The sequence below is a fragment of the Plasmodium coatneyi genome, chromosome 7, assembly GCF_001680005.1.
Source record: "Plasmodium coatneyi strain Hackeri chromosome 7, complete sequence".
NCBI classification, from domain to species: Eukaryota; Apicomplexa; class Aconoidasida; order Haemosporida; family Plasmodiidae; genus Plasmodium; species Plasmodium coatneyi.
The window spans coordinates 280862-295878 of NC_033562.1; the positions used below are offsets into that span (position 1 = coordinate 280862).

Sequence of the window (15017 nt, forward strand, 5' to 3'; positions counted from 1 at the left end):
AATCAGTGCAGCGCTATTTAGGCATGTGGGCCGCAGGGCAGCGTGGGCCGAAAATTCGGCCCTGTTTTGTTCGCGTGTCTGTATAAACTTGTGCACATTAACGAGCGCGCCTATTCGCGGGCAATGCATTTTGCGCAGTTTAAGCTTTTTCGTGTGGGGGCCATGTACAATTTCCCGTTAATTCTATCTAGATGTTAAATCTAAATCACTATTTTCATGTAGTAAAAGACGACACGTGTCTTAAGAGACAATGAATACTTATCTATTTTTTCTCTATTACTTATAATTTATAAAACACGTTATGAGAAATCATTTTGAAAAATGTGCCCTTCTTTCGATACGCATTAAGAAATATTATTAAATGAGGCACAGAAATATTTCTGAAGACTCATTTCAAAATTATAGTTTCTCTTTTGCAGAAAATGAGAGATGAATACCTTTATTATTTATATCACAGGTATTGCCAAATGAGAGTAACAAATGAACTAATTTTTTTAAGTGAACAAATCCATATATTAAGCATTTTTTTTTGGTATTTTCATTGGAACCTAAAGAACAACGTAAATTCTCATGTTAGCTTTAGACGGGAAAGAATGATAAATTTTTACCTATTATTTTATACGAAAAATATAATAAACTTAAGCGTATAGGTATCTTCTTCCCATGAGCACTACAATTCATAAAAATGATGTTGAATTATTTTAATTCATCCATTTCGGTACATTTTACAGTAGACACATCAAATAAATGTGTAAAACATATCAATAATACAGTGAGGTGTTTTTGAAAAAAGAAAAAGACTAAAGCATTGTTAAAACATTTTTAACACTTAATTCTATATAAACTTCGTGCCAAGTTGCATAACTTCAGATAAATGCTTAAAATGTTTTGAAAATTTTCGTTACTAAATTCAAAACTGTTTATTTTATTTTATTTTATTCACCCTTGTAACATGTTCATTATCACAGTCTAAGGGTAAAGATCCTAACATTTTCGTTCAGCAACATTTTGAGCGATAAAACAAAAATAATATCTTCTAAAAATTACTTAATTGTGCAACATAAAAAGAACTACAAACTAGAAGCATGTTCGCCCTTGTTATTTTTCATTTCAAACGAGGGTTTTAAATTTAAAGTGCTTACCATATATTGTCTTAATAATTTTAGTCAATGCAAGAAAATTATATTCCTTCTTGTGTTTATTCATTTACCCCAAATATGTCGTAACATAACATTTTTATATCTAGCACATTCTTAGGTTAACAAATAAGTTTACCGTTGCAGTTTGGTTTTAAAATATTTGTATATTTTAAATGCACAAAACATTTGTATACTAATCATTTAGCACACCTTAAAAAAGGGGTGAAGAAATGGACAAAGTGACAGAAGATGAATAACATAAACCTTAAATTACATAAAAATATTAATTTCGTTTGCACAACATAAAAATATGAAAGTTAATTTTCCTTTACAAAAATAACGATTTATAAAACAACGTTTTTCGTGAATATAAATTTTGCAAAATACAAAAAAAAAATGTATTCCATATGATGTTCGCATAAACGTGTATTAGAACCCACGGCATGGAATAACATATATCCCTAAATTAACAGTTAAAATCAACAGTATTTTAAAACAAAAAAATTAAGGAATTTATTAAAAAAAAGGGTACACGTACATATAAAACAAAAAAAATAAGGAAACATTTTCATAGGAAAAATGTGTCAAGTACAAGAAAAAAAAAGGGTTTCAATTTAATTAAAATGCTTAATTGATTTTTTGGGACATTTCTTCCCTCTTTTCTTTTTCATAAGAAAAGCAGCACAATTATTTCCAGCGTGCACCTATAAAGAAAGAAAAGGGGGAGTGCATTTACACACGTATAAGTTATTTTTACCAAATAGTTTAGAATAAAAATGTGTACATTTGGATAAAACATCAAGTTGTTATAAAGTTCCAAAAAATTAAAAAATTGCAAACACTTACTTGTTTTACTAAAAAATCGGAATTCTGTATTGTTAGCATATTGTAAGGGTGCTTCTTGTTATGCTTATTAGTAAAAAATACAGGGTGGTTATATTTGAAAAAATCAATGTAATCATTATAACCTAATATTTTTAAAGAATTGTCATCATAAATCAGAAATATATTATTTTCATTAATTGATATGTTCTTTATGGTTTTTGTATTATTCAAATTAATTTTAATAAAAGGTGATGATCCATAGGCCATGTGTTGAAAATAATTAGGAAAATAGTATTTCAGGTCCCCTGCCATGTATATATTATTGTGTATGTCAACCACACACGTTACAGTGTTGCTACAGACAATTTTTTTTATTATTATAAACTGGTTTGGAGAAATACCTTGAGCTTTCGAATTTGTTATACTTGTATTATTTTCCTTATTTGCAAATGTGTTAAATCTATTTTTAAAAGTCGTAAGGGGATTATTCTGTATATGCATCGTATCGTTATTATGACTTATATGAACGTTATTCTTGTGTATATAATATAGGTAATAATTGTACTTGTACAAAAATAAAAAATTATTAAAATTGTAGTAAAAAAAGTTATTAGTGATTCTGGTAAAGGTGTACACACTTTGGTTAATGTTATTTACGCATAAGTTATTGTTTGTATCCCTGCCGCAGACATAGATGCACATATAGTGTGCCAGTATTTCTTCTATCATACGATATAAACGTGATGTGTCGGAACACGAATAGGTTGAATTCATGAGTTTAAATTCATCAAATGATTTATCTCCCCAATTTACAATTGCACTGGTGTAATTTTTAATGTCATATATATCATTTCTGTATATGAAATCGCTTGATTCACTTGCTGAGCTCAAATAACATTCAGAAAAGTTCGTACTCATTTTTGACTTCATTTTCTCGCTTTCCATATGCTTATAATTCTCTGAGCAAGTAATGTTTTTCATTATATATTGGTAATATTTATCATATATGCTTTTTTTAAAGCACGTTATTACAGTATTTGCCTCCCCACATGACACATTGGATACCATTAAAATACTGTTCAAGAAAATGGTCATGTACTTTTTTTTTACAAATAAAAATAAAAAGATGATTAGTTTAATATTGATACATACAGTTTCTTCTTTCTCGATATATTCGTAAATCTGTGGATTAATAGTTTCGTTTTCTTTCATTAATTTTACAAATTTATTTGGATCATCAACATTAAGAATGTCCATTTTTTTTTGTGAATTGAGCGACTTGCCATAATCCTTTTTATCAGTGCCCTTCTCATCATTTCCATTTGAAACGTTCAACTTTTTATTACTGTTATGTGTACACTCCTTTCTCTTATGCGTTTCATTATAGTAGTCTTGCACATTCATATACTTTTCATCGTAAAAGTTGTAATCATAAAACTTCATTCCATAAATATAAGGATTTATGTCAATATTATTCGGGATATTGGTGTATATATTTATATCATTTCTAAAAAGACTCATGTAGATGTTTACTACTTCTGCTTTTATAAAAGTTTCCAGATACTCAAATATCCTAATATAGCTGTTTTTTCTTTTTAAATTGCCATTTTGTGCTTCTACTTTTTTTTCCGACATTTTATTAACGTTTCTGTTATTATCATTGCAATTTACATCATCATTTTCCATATTTTGTAAATTGCAATGTAAATTTATTAAATTTTCTACACTGCATTTATCCTTAGCGTCGATCGAATCTATAGTGGTTATTTTATTATTTGCATTATTTTCATTCTTTTTAACTCTATATGATAAATTAAATATACAGACTTGAATTGGAACGAGAACTAAATTGTTGTTAATTTTTTTCCTTTTTATATTATTCATGGAGTTTAAATTGGAGTGTAATTTTAATTTTCTGTTGTTGAGTAGTATCTCATTATTTGTAATGTTAAAACTATTTTGAATGGGATTTTCTACGTTAAAACTGAATTTTTTTTTGCAAAACGAAAGTTTACCCTTGTTAAACTTATTTTTAAAATTTCCTATTTTCTTCTTGTCTATCATATTAAAGTAGTAACTTTCCGTGGTTGATGAAGATACGGAAGAAGATAAAAGTTCTGACATTTTATTTTTGTTACTTTCCTTTTTCTCCTTTTTTTTTTTTTTATAGTTATTATTTGAGTCACTATCCGAAAATTCCGACTTGTTAAAACTATCAAAGTAAATGTTTTCGAAAGGAACGGATGTTTGACCTAGCTTCTGTTCTCCCCACATAAATATAGATCCATTTGAATATGCGCAGACATGATTATTTCCACAGAATATAGAACTAACGGGGACGTATATTTTGTGTACGCTTATAACTACATTTTTAACTTCTAAATTTTCAAAATTAAACATATTTTCTGAAGTGTAAATGTTGTTTGTTTTTAGGGTGAAAAAGTCTTCATCTTTGCATTTATTTCCATTTAGCATATTGCTTGAATTGCCTAACTTTCCATCACTGTCATTACATTTTACAGAGCTCTCCTTTAAAGTACTTTGTGAACTTTTATTTTTATTGTAAATATTCTTTTTTATTGTTTCTAGGATTAACGAATTGTACAAAATATTTTCACCGCACTTGCTATTTATCTTTTCTGATCCCTTAATTTTTATTTCTGTCTTATAATTCGTGTGTATCTGTAACTTTTCAAAATCATACAAAAAAAAATGGCCAGGGTTAATTAACGTAGGCGCGTATCTATTGATCCTATCACCTGTCCCTAAACATCCATATTTGTTGTTTCCCCATGAATACACATGACCAAAATTGTTTATGGAAATTACAAAATCTGCACCATTGTAAATATCAATAAACTTTACTCTACTTTTTATATCATGAATAAAATTATAAATGAATTTGTTGCTATTAAGATTGCTATCTAACAATATCGTTTCACTTTTTCCCTTAGCTGACGCTGCAATTTTTTTACAGTTTCCTCTAGAGTTTTTTTTTCTTTGTCCTTTCATGTACTTTTTTGAATATTTATAATCATCATAATTCATCTTCTCTCTGTCTACAGTTTCATTTGGATCATATTTTAAATTATTGCTAACCCTTTCGCTATAATGTTCATTAGAAATTTGTCTAAAAAATTTTTTCACTACTTTCGTGGAACTTCTATGGTTGGGCAGAACATACGCTAAATACTGATTTGCATAAGACGATGAATACAGTATAGAGTTATAAATGTTAAAATTGTCTATGGATATTTTTTTTAAATAATAATTTCTTTTTTTCACATAAAAGGATTTATCTGTACCACGCTTAAGCAGCATATTTATATTCATATTTTTATTTATTTCGTCCACATCACTAACTCTAAAATAGGTGACGTCACTATCTTCACTATCAAACGAAGAGCATACTTCACTTTCGCAAGAGCTGAAGTTATCTGATATAACATTTAGCGGCGCGCAACACATAGTACAGTTGCATAGGCTCCCACTTTTATGATCCACACTTTTGTAACAATCAATTAATTTCTCACAATGAAGCAGTGATATTTTACTGTTTGTAATTTCATTATATCCCGATGGATTTCCAAACAGTAAAATGTCACTGTCGCCAGAGGAACTATTATAGTCGAGAAAATTCTTTTCTTGTTTTTTCATCTTTTTTAATCTTAAATTTGTGAAGAATTTGTCAATTTCTATTTTTTCATTACTGCCTATTGGTTTATTTTTTACTTTCCTTTTTTCGTTATTTTTTAATTTCGTATTCTTCTCTTTAATATTTAATTTATTCCTAGTTTCAAAAAAAGTGTTACTACCACCAATGTATAGGTTATGCTTCTTGTCAATTATCGAAATCATACCTTCATTCATGCACATTTTTTTTACTTTAATTGGTATTAGTTGCAAATTATTGGTAAACCAAAAATCCGTGCCCTTTTTTATGCTTTTCTTGTTTTTATCATATCCCATCGAACCAATAGTTGGAGACAACTTTAGGTAGGACGGGGTTCCAATAGCAAGGCTTCCATTTTCGTTATTCCCAAAAGTGTAAGCATAGTAACATTCGCACAATTTCCTCTTAAAAGTTTCCAATATTATTTTGTAATACTTGCTATAATCTGATATTACTTTTTTATAATCGTCGTACTTAAAATTAAAGGAAACAAATTTGCACTTGTTCAACTTTCTGTTCATTTTGTTGATATAAATTAGGTTGTACAATAACAGATTGCTAGTATCCTTTTTGTCAACGCGGGCGTAAACCGATTTCGCGCATTTGTCCTTCACGGTTTCTTCCTTCTCCGGGGGTGAAGCATCTCTTGGCAAATCATTCCCGTTCATGTGTGTATTTTTCTTTTCCTTCTTTTGCCTTACATTTGGCTGCTCTTCCACAGTTTGTTCCACGTTTGGTGCCACGTTTGGTGCCACGTTTGGTGCCACGTTTGGTGCATCTTTTGCTTCCATTCTTTGTTCACCTCCCTTGTGATCACGTTTCACATCCTTCGGTTCGTCAACATCTTGGATTTCTTTTTTTTTGCCATCAGCGCTTGCCTTCTGCCCAGACACATTTGCCCTTTTCACAAAATCTGCGGTTGATGGAAATGACTTATCAATGTCTCCCTTCAGGTAGACCTTGGGAACCCTCACATTCTTAACTGTCGGGTATAATGACACAAAGCTGTTATTAATGTTTATAAGAAAGCTCTTATCTTCCAGTTTGTCGTTTAGATTTATTTCTTTTAATGAACAATTATCCTCAAGTTTTTCTTTCTTTGGTATACTTGTCTTTTTTCTTTTTAAATTTTTGTCCATTTTATCCTTATCCGTTTTCTGAAATTTGTGACCCCCCTTCAATTCGTCCAAATATTTCTTAAAAAGTTTTTTCATGTTTATAAATAAATAATTCAAAGGAACTAAATATATGTTGTTGTTAAATTTTACGTAATTTCTCTTAATGGTGCGAATTATTTCCAAATACATCCATACTTCATATTTTTGTTTCAGCCACGCATTGCTGGGTGGAGCACTGTCTTCCCCCAATGACATGTTTTTTTCCCCCCTTTCTTCGTTCTGCTTTTCTGATTCTTTCTTTTCTTGTGGGTGACTACCTGACTGCTCCTCATTGTTGACACTATCACTCTGATCGGTCGGCCTCTTTTCATGTGTGTCATCTGTAATAATATTGTTTTCCTCTTCCTTTACCTGTTCATGAAAATTTACCACGTTCAGCTTGGATAAAACTGTTAACACATACAAAATGTACGTAACGTATACTAAAAATGGGTGACTGTTTAGGGAGTTTATGGGGTTTCCGAAAAAGAATACGATGAGGACAAAAACTTTCTTAAAACATTTCAGCGCTCTATGTGTGTTCAACAAAATAAGTGATATATAACCTTTTATGAAAAAGTAATAAATAAATACATGAAAATTATTTCTCATCGATAAAATGACGTTCTGAAATGATCTAAAAAAATTTAGTATTATTTTAACGTTGTAAATAATAGTCGATTCGGTTGAGCTTGGGTGTTTATTTTTCTTCTTCTGTTTAAAAAATGGAATTATCCTCAAAACAATTTTAAAGAAAAATTCTATTAAGTACACGTTGTAATCATTATCTAGGAGGATCATTTTAATCTTTTCCTTCATATTTCCAACCGAACCTTCTTCCCTTTCAAAAATTGCATGTTCCTTTGCATTTTTGTTCACTCCGTCCAGGTCGGTATCAGTTTCGGTTTGCGTTTCTGCTTCATTTTCTGTCTCCTTTTTATTTTCAGTTTCGTACTCAGTTTCGTCATTCCCCGTTTCAGCTTCTTTTTTGCATCCATATTCGTACTCATCTATATTGGGACTATCACTTGGGGCATACCTTCCTTCTCTTCTTATTATTTCTAAGTAGTTCCTTGTCGAATAATCCAATGCGTTGTTGAGGAAAAAATCCTTTTCTCTCGTTTCGTTTGACACATCGTTCCTGCGGCAAACGGGCAACGTGTTGTTTTGCTTCTGTTTAACAGGGCCATTCTTACCCTCTTTGGTGAATTGTCTTTTTTTATTATTCATGTCGCATATTTTGTACTTATCCGTTCTAATGAATATGTAAAAAAATATATTTATTAGATACACTTTCAGATCATACGTTAGGAGGTTAAAGTTCTCCTTCATAAATATCGGTAGAATGATTAGCAAGTGAGAATAATGTGTTTCGATTATGTTCAGAAGGACGTGGAAAATGTTTTCTTCCATTAATTTATTCACCCCAAAAAATGGAAAATCGGCACGCAGGCTGAGGCTGGACATGTTACAACGGTGTAACGTCACGCCTGGCTCTTTTAAATACTCATTTGGATTTTGACAAAAGGCTGACACTTTTTTAGTGACATCATTTAATAATTCACCCGTTGCTACCATTTCGCCATTCGAATAATTTACACTTGGTCCACCTTGAAGTTCGCTTAAGTCGAAATTCCCCCTTTGACAGAATGAGAACAGGAAGTTAACAAAGTGAGGATATATCAGGCCGAACAAATCGCCATGGGCGATCCCGCTTTGCTTCAAATGGTGAATGTTCCTATTGGAAAAGTACGTGAGAATGTTGTCTGACGCTTGGGTAAAGTCATGAAATGTAAATATCCGTGGACCGGCATTAAAATGCATTTTAATCATGAGATTTACGAGATTCCTTTTTTTTTTCTTTTCAGCCTTGTAACGATAACGCTTTAAAATTTTCTTCTTCATCTTCTTGTTTTTGCACACGGGTAACGAATCGTCAGGAATGTTAGAATCGCCATTTTCATCCACCCATTCGATGTGTTCCTTTTCAGCGTAACAGGTTTTATCTTTACATTCGTTTGCATTCTTTGCGTTACTCAATTCAACGTGGCTCCAGGAGCAGATCGACGTGTCTTCCTTCTCCAGAGAAAAGAATTCGTTTAGCAAATTCTGGGGCAAATGCTGAAACTCGTGGAAGATATAAAAGGGAAAATTTACTCCGCATATATAGTTTAAACAAAAGGCCAGAATAATCTTATACTTTTTAACCTTCCTTATAATTTTAAACAAATTTAAGTACTGAACGTTTAGCGGAATGTACTGTAGGACAAAACTGAGTGACAAAAATAAGTTAAAATAAATCGACTTGAGCAGATTCAAGTGTAAATCATCATTTGGCTCCCTCCGTTTGCTGCTTGAAAAGAAGAAGTGGCAAATGCCACTGAGTACGCTTTCGTACGGGAAGTTCAAATTTGTCACAAAGAATTCTAATATGCGTTTACAAATAAAGGACAACAACACACATACTGAAAATACCAGAATTCTCCTCACATAAAACTTCTTCTTGTTGCAACAATTGTATTTAATTTTTTTTAAATAATCAAAATCGCAGGTCTCACTTCGATTATTGTTAAAAAATTTCACCAATTCTGCGTGAGCACAATATTTTTTGTAAATATTTACATAATTGTCATAGAGAACCCAAAAAAATATGTCAAAATTTACTTCATACTTGTTTAATAATTGTAGGAAGTTTCTGATGCTTAAAAAATTATTTAATTTTATTTTGTTCACTATTTCTAGAATTAGTTTATTCAACAGAAGGTAAAAATAATTTATAAAAATATCTCCACAGTTTTCATACAAATTGTAAATAAAGGAGTATTTATATGCCTTCTTTTCCTCTTCCCCTTTGGTTAAGTCTTTATCATTGCTTTGGACCTTATCGTACATTTCGCTACTACTCCTCTCATCTTCATCCAAGCACGTTTTGTCACTAAACGTGTCTTTAGTATGTTCATCTTCCAGCATTTTCAAATAAATGTGTAAATTATGACGCCGTATGTACACATCTTTGAAGTACGGAATGATAATATACCTATTATAGTGAAACAGCTCCTTACTTGGGTTATTGTTTTTCTCACCATAAAAGTACGTGTAAATATTAAAATAATAGCTAAACATAAAAATGATGTCGTTAGCGTTGGAATAGCACTCATCCGGGGGCTTATTCTTCTTGTCCAATTTGAGAGAAAACATGTAATCCTTGTTCAGGTATAGCTTCTTCAGATTTATGTGTAAATTTGTGCTCTCAATAAAACTGATAAAACTTTTCGTGCGAATAAAATACGGAGACGAAAAAGAGTTCCTAATGTCGATAATTATTTTATTCTTCTTCCATTTGTAGTACTGGCAAGTGCCACTACTATTCTGTGGCTCCTTCACCAGGGAGCAGTACTTCACATACGTTTTGTTATTTTTGTGCACATTTAATATTCTTATTATGTTATTAATATACAGGAAGTTGTTACTACTGTGCTCGATGTAGTTCCCTTTGGAAGGCTCCTCCTCATTCGTACCTCTGCTGAAGCTTATTTTGTAGTTAAAAAAATCTGAGCAATTGAGCAGATGGAAAAAGAAAAGGTGGAAAATCAAATAGAAGTTGCTACACACGGGGATGCACAAAAAGCACAGGCCCCTGAATTTGTACACAAATAAGTACGGGCTCAGGTAATAGTAGCTGCTGTTTTCCCTTATGTAGTTCACATAATTTGAGATGAATTCGTACAACTTGAGGTCGATTATTTTTATGTATATATTTTTGTATTTGTATCCTATGTCGAGGGTTTTTTCTACATTCATTCTTTGCAGGTGGCAATTGTTCAATAGGCCTGCCCCTTCCTCAGCAATCGTCATACTGCAGTTGTTACCACCACTAGCACTGGTATTGTCAGCTTTGCCGTTGGGGACGTTCTTCCCCACATCTACGTTACTCGTGCAGGGCTCCGAATGGAGCGTGGAAGACACATTCAAGATCAGCGACTTGGCCTCCACATTGCTGCCCTCTTTCCCAGTTGCGTATCTCTCATTAAAAAATGAGCGACGTTTTATGGAGGAAAGGTTTAAATCGTTACTGAGCACACTGTCCTGATCTGAGTTCTTTGCGCTTGTTTTTTTGAGAAAACCGCTAGTAATTGATAAAATATTCGTTTTTTTTTCTTTACAAAAAATGCCGTTTCCTTTTTTTATTTTTGAGACAAAGTAGTGGTAGAAACTTTTTATAAATTCTTTACACTTGCTGTCAAAATGGCACTGCAGCTTCTTTATTTTGCTGTACGTCTTTACCATGTCAACGAGGAGAAGCAAAATGACCTCCACAAAATGGGTCCTTTCGAAGTAGGCAGGCACGTGCACATCCACTGGGGAATTTCTCAAACTTTCACCGGGTGTTATACGTAAATTGTCTAGCACTATATCAGAATTGCAACACATGGAATTCAGAAAAGGGTAATTTTTCCCCTTGGAATCACTTGGGCAGCTGTTGCCGCATATATATTTCTTCGGAATGTATATAAAGTACAGCCTATTGTAATTTAAATGCAGAAATAGCAGATCCATCATATATTCAAATCTCTCATTCCTGTTCAGTGTAATTTTGTAGGGAATCGCCCCTCCTGCACTCACATATGTACTCAGGAGTAACTTCTTCCTCCCCCCGTGTATTTTAAACATATCAAAATGGATGTTTACATATTTGTGATTCACAAAGGGGCTCATTTTCCCTACCGGTTTGTGTTGCACAAATATTTTAAAACAGTCAGGGGTATCATTTTGGTATATTTCTTCTTCATAGTTTGGCACATCAATTGGGGGGTTTCCCAAATGATGTCCTTCTTCCTCTTCTTCATCTTCCTCATCATCCTTCTGTACTTGCTCTTTTTTCCTATTAATTTTATCTCCCTTTTGTTTCTCTACACGATTGTTACACTTCACATCTTTAGCATTGTTGCCTATTCGTGTGACCTCATGCAGGGGCGAAAAATCCCTATTGGGGCTGTTCCTGTTTGTCTCTACGTCGCCATTCTTCCTCATGGTGCGATTCAACTTGTTCAACGTCACATGAATACGTTTGGCATTATCTGCAATGTTGTTCCTTTTCAATATTGGTTCCACCACTTTGCCATTTGTGAGTTCTTCCGATGAGGTTGACAATTTTTCCTGTTTATACGTTTTGCCAAAGTGTGGACAGTTCGTATTCCCTTCCGACTGGGAATTTTGCATGAAGAAAATTTTCCCCTCTCTCTCTTTTTTCATAACGTTTTGCAGCTTTCCGCAAGAGAAAGGTTTTCCCCGTTTTAAATTATCATCTTCACGTAGTATCTCCTCTTTTTTCTGGCACAGTTCTCCACTTGACTTTCCACTTGACTCTCCGCTTCCCTTTCCATCGTGTTCATGCCCCTTGGTGATAGCCCTAGCGTGGCTAACCACCTGGTTGTAGAGTTTCTTCTCCTTTTTAATGACTTCCTCCTGTGCACAATTCAAATTGGTCCCTTTCAGAATCAGTGTGTCCATTTCGAACGGAACGAAGGTGTCGTGTACGCCAATGAAAAACGGTTTCTTGAGCTCATTTTGTGTTGTAAAACCGAAGGGCCCTTTTTTCCCCTCCTCGGATTCATTCAAATGTCTAGTGCTATTTTCTTCATTCATATAATTTTGGGATTCAAAATGGACATAATTTTTGTTCAACAAATTAGCGTCTTCCCCCCTTTCCTTTTTAAAAGTTTTATCTGTACTTTTTGACCGATTAGAATTGTCATTGCTTTCCACTCGTGTGTCACTTCCATTTGGGAATGTTTTCTTCTCCTTCTTTATTTTACCATCCGATTCATCGTAATAATTGGCGGGAGAGATATAGCATATTTCTTTATTTTTCATGGTTTTTAAAACGCTAATTATATGCACGATGTTCTCCTTCACCGTCTGTACCAACTCGTGGTCCACTTGACTTTCAATTTTTTTACTCACATAGCGGGGGTTGTTATTATTACTCCTTTCGATGGTGTACAATTTTACGTAATTCTGCACGTTTTCCTCAAATTTGTCTTTACTTTCCAAATTGAGGTTGTACAAATCGATTCTAAAAAGGGCTACGTTGTTCAGGTCAAACTCGACGTGATCGGTTCTTTTCAATTCTACGTTGAGCGAATGGACCGTTTTCGCTTCGGACTTATCGTCACTCTGGTTATCCTTATCGTTATCGTTGTAGTTATCGTTTTCCTCGCAATTCGCACTGCCATCCACATTGTAGTAATGGCTGTTCTTACTGCTGTACCTGAACTTTATGCTCCTCATCACCTTTCGCCAGAGCTTCCTCCGCAGGGTTACCTTTTCTTCATACACGTGACTCCCCTTCCGGAACAAACTGGTATTAATTTCGAAAAAGGATTTATTACCCTGCTGATCCAGGTTGCTCTTTTTGCTACTCGTGCGGGAAAGGGCGGGGCGGGAACTTTCAAACAGAATAAAACAAAAAACAATCATATTGTTTTTTATAAAATAATTACTATTCCCAATATTTAAGACACTTTTTATGTACCTTTTCTGGCATATGTAATGAGAATTTACAAGGTTATGATTCATGTATGCATTTTTGATACCTCTGACGGAACAGTGGTAGATTTTCTTTTCTTTACTTTCTTGCGAAAAAAATTTATTTTTTTTTTTCTGTGAGTAGGTGCAAATGTCTAAAAACTCGTTGACATATTTCACGAAGGTCACGTCCTTCTGATTTATATTAATGTTCGCATTGAAGATGGCGTCTTCGTCAATTTTCTTATCAAAGCTTTGGCATAAACAGACGAACAGGTACGTCGCATACACGTTTCTGTGCTCCAAGGAGTACTTTACCATATCATCAAAGGGGGGCTTCCCTCCTGCATGTTCATTTTTACCATCTTTTTCTGCGCCGTCCCCCTTTTCCGACCCGTATATAGAAACAAACTTATTTATAAAAAACAAAATGGTAAATATATTATACAGAATTGACTTAATTTTATAATTATTGTTCAAAATGTAGAGACACATAACATTCGCCATTTTGAAGTCATCAAATGCGTTGCAGCTTAAATCGTTTCTACAAAAATCTTCGACGTTTATAAAACTCCTTTTTACAGAATACATCATTTTTTTTCTTTCTGTTAATAAATTTCCGAGTAGCTTTTTGTTCAGGTGAAATAACTCAATTGACTTTTCCTTCACTAATTCATTGGTGTGAAAAGTTTTTTTCACAACGTTGTCATTTATTTGATAAAACTCACTGGAGTTATCCAAATCTTCAAAGTAGACATGAAGACAAATATTCTCAAGAATATATTTTAGACGCACAAAATTATATATGCTCTGTATTATGCTCATTTGTTCGTAAAAGTTGGCAAATTTTGACTCATCCCGCAGAAAGTAATTATAATAACTGCTGAAGTAAAAATTACTCCTATTGGTGTAGTACTCATTGTTCATTTTTTTGAATAACTTCAATAGAAAATTCAGAATATCTATGTTGTACTCTTCGCTTACGTATGCCAATGCACTTTTCACCTTCTTCCTGTTGGCGCATTGCGCCATATAGTACACGCACTCATCTTTACTTTCGGGCTTCCTCTTTAAGACTACACAGAGGGGGGAGGGGGAAGGGCATACACGTGAGAAAGAAACAGGCTCGATTGTGTTAAGATATATACATACCAATGCACACGCAGGTATTAGCATATGCACACAAACATGCATGCATATATATATATAGATACAGATATAGATATATACATATATGTGCACATGCGCCGCCAAGTGTTGGCGTTATTAAACTCGTTCTACACACTGCGATCATAAAAAAATTTTGCAATTACATTCATATATGACGAAGGCCTTCTGGCAGAAGCTAAGGTTATCCTGCTTCACAAGGTGACATATTAAATTTTCATACTGTTCGTTTGTGTTGTTTTTATAAACTTTGAAGTTTGCGGAATACGATTTGCAATTCCCCATTCTGTCTTCCCTGCGTTACAGCATTATTCTGTGTCCTTTGGTGTGGCAAACAATTGGAGAGATAGGTCTGGCTTGGGTATAATATATTCTGTTTTTCTTTTTTTTGCTCTCTTGAGTACTTTTTTACTGCTCACCCCATTAGTGTTGGCATTATTGTATTGAGATCTCTCAATATGGTTGTTCTAAAGTTTTCTTCTTTTTTTTCTTATCAGTTTGGCATTTACACTTTTGCAATTCACACGA

At 33.2% G+C, this 15017-nt stretch overlaps 1 protein-coding gene across 1 annotated transcript; it reads right to left on the bottom strand.

Annotated features, from left to right (window-relative positions):
• Positions 1 to 1937: 1937 nt before the first annotated feature.
• On the bottom strand, positions 1938 to 14774 carry PCOAH_00016030 (Uncharacterized protein; the record flags this gene model as incomplete). The annotated part of the gene is made up of 2 exons (XM_020058412.1): positions 1938 to 14398; positions 14636 to 14774. 2 exons carry the CDS (start codon positions 14772 to 14774, stop codon positions 1938 to 1940), a joined length of 12600 nt encoding a protein of 4199 aa, XP_019914130.1.
• Between the last annotated feature and the right edge of the window lie 243 nt (positions 14775 to 15017).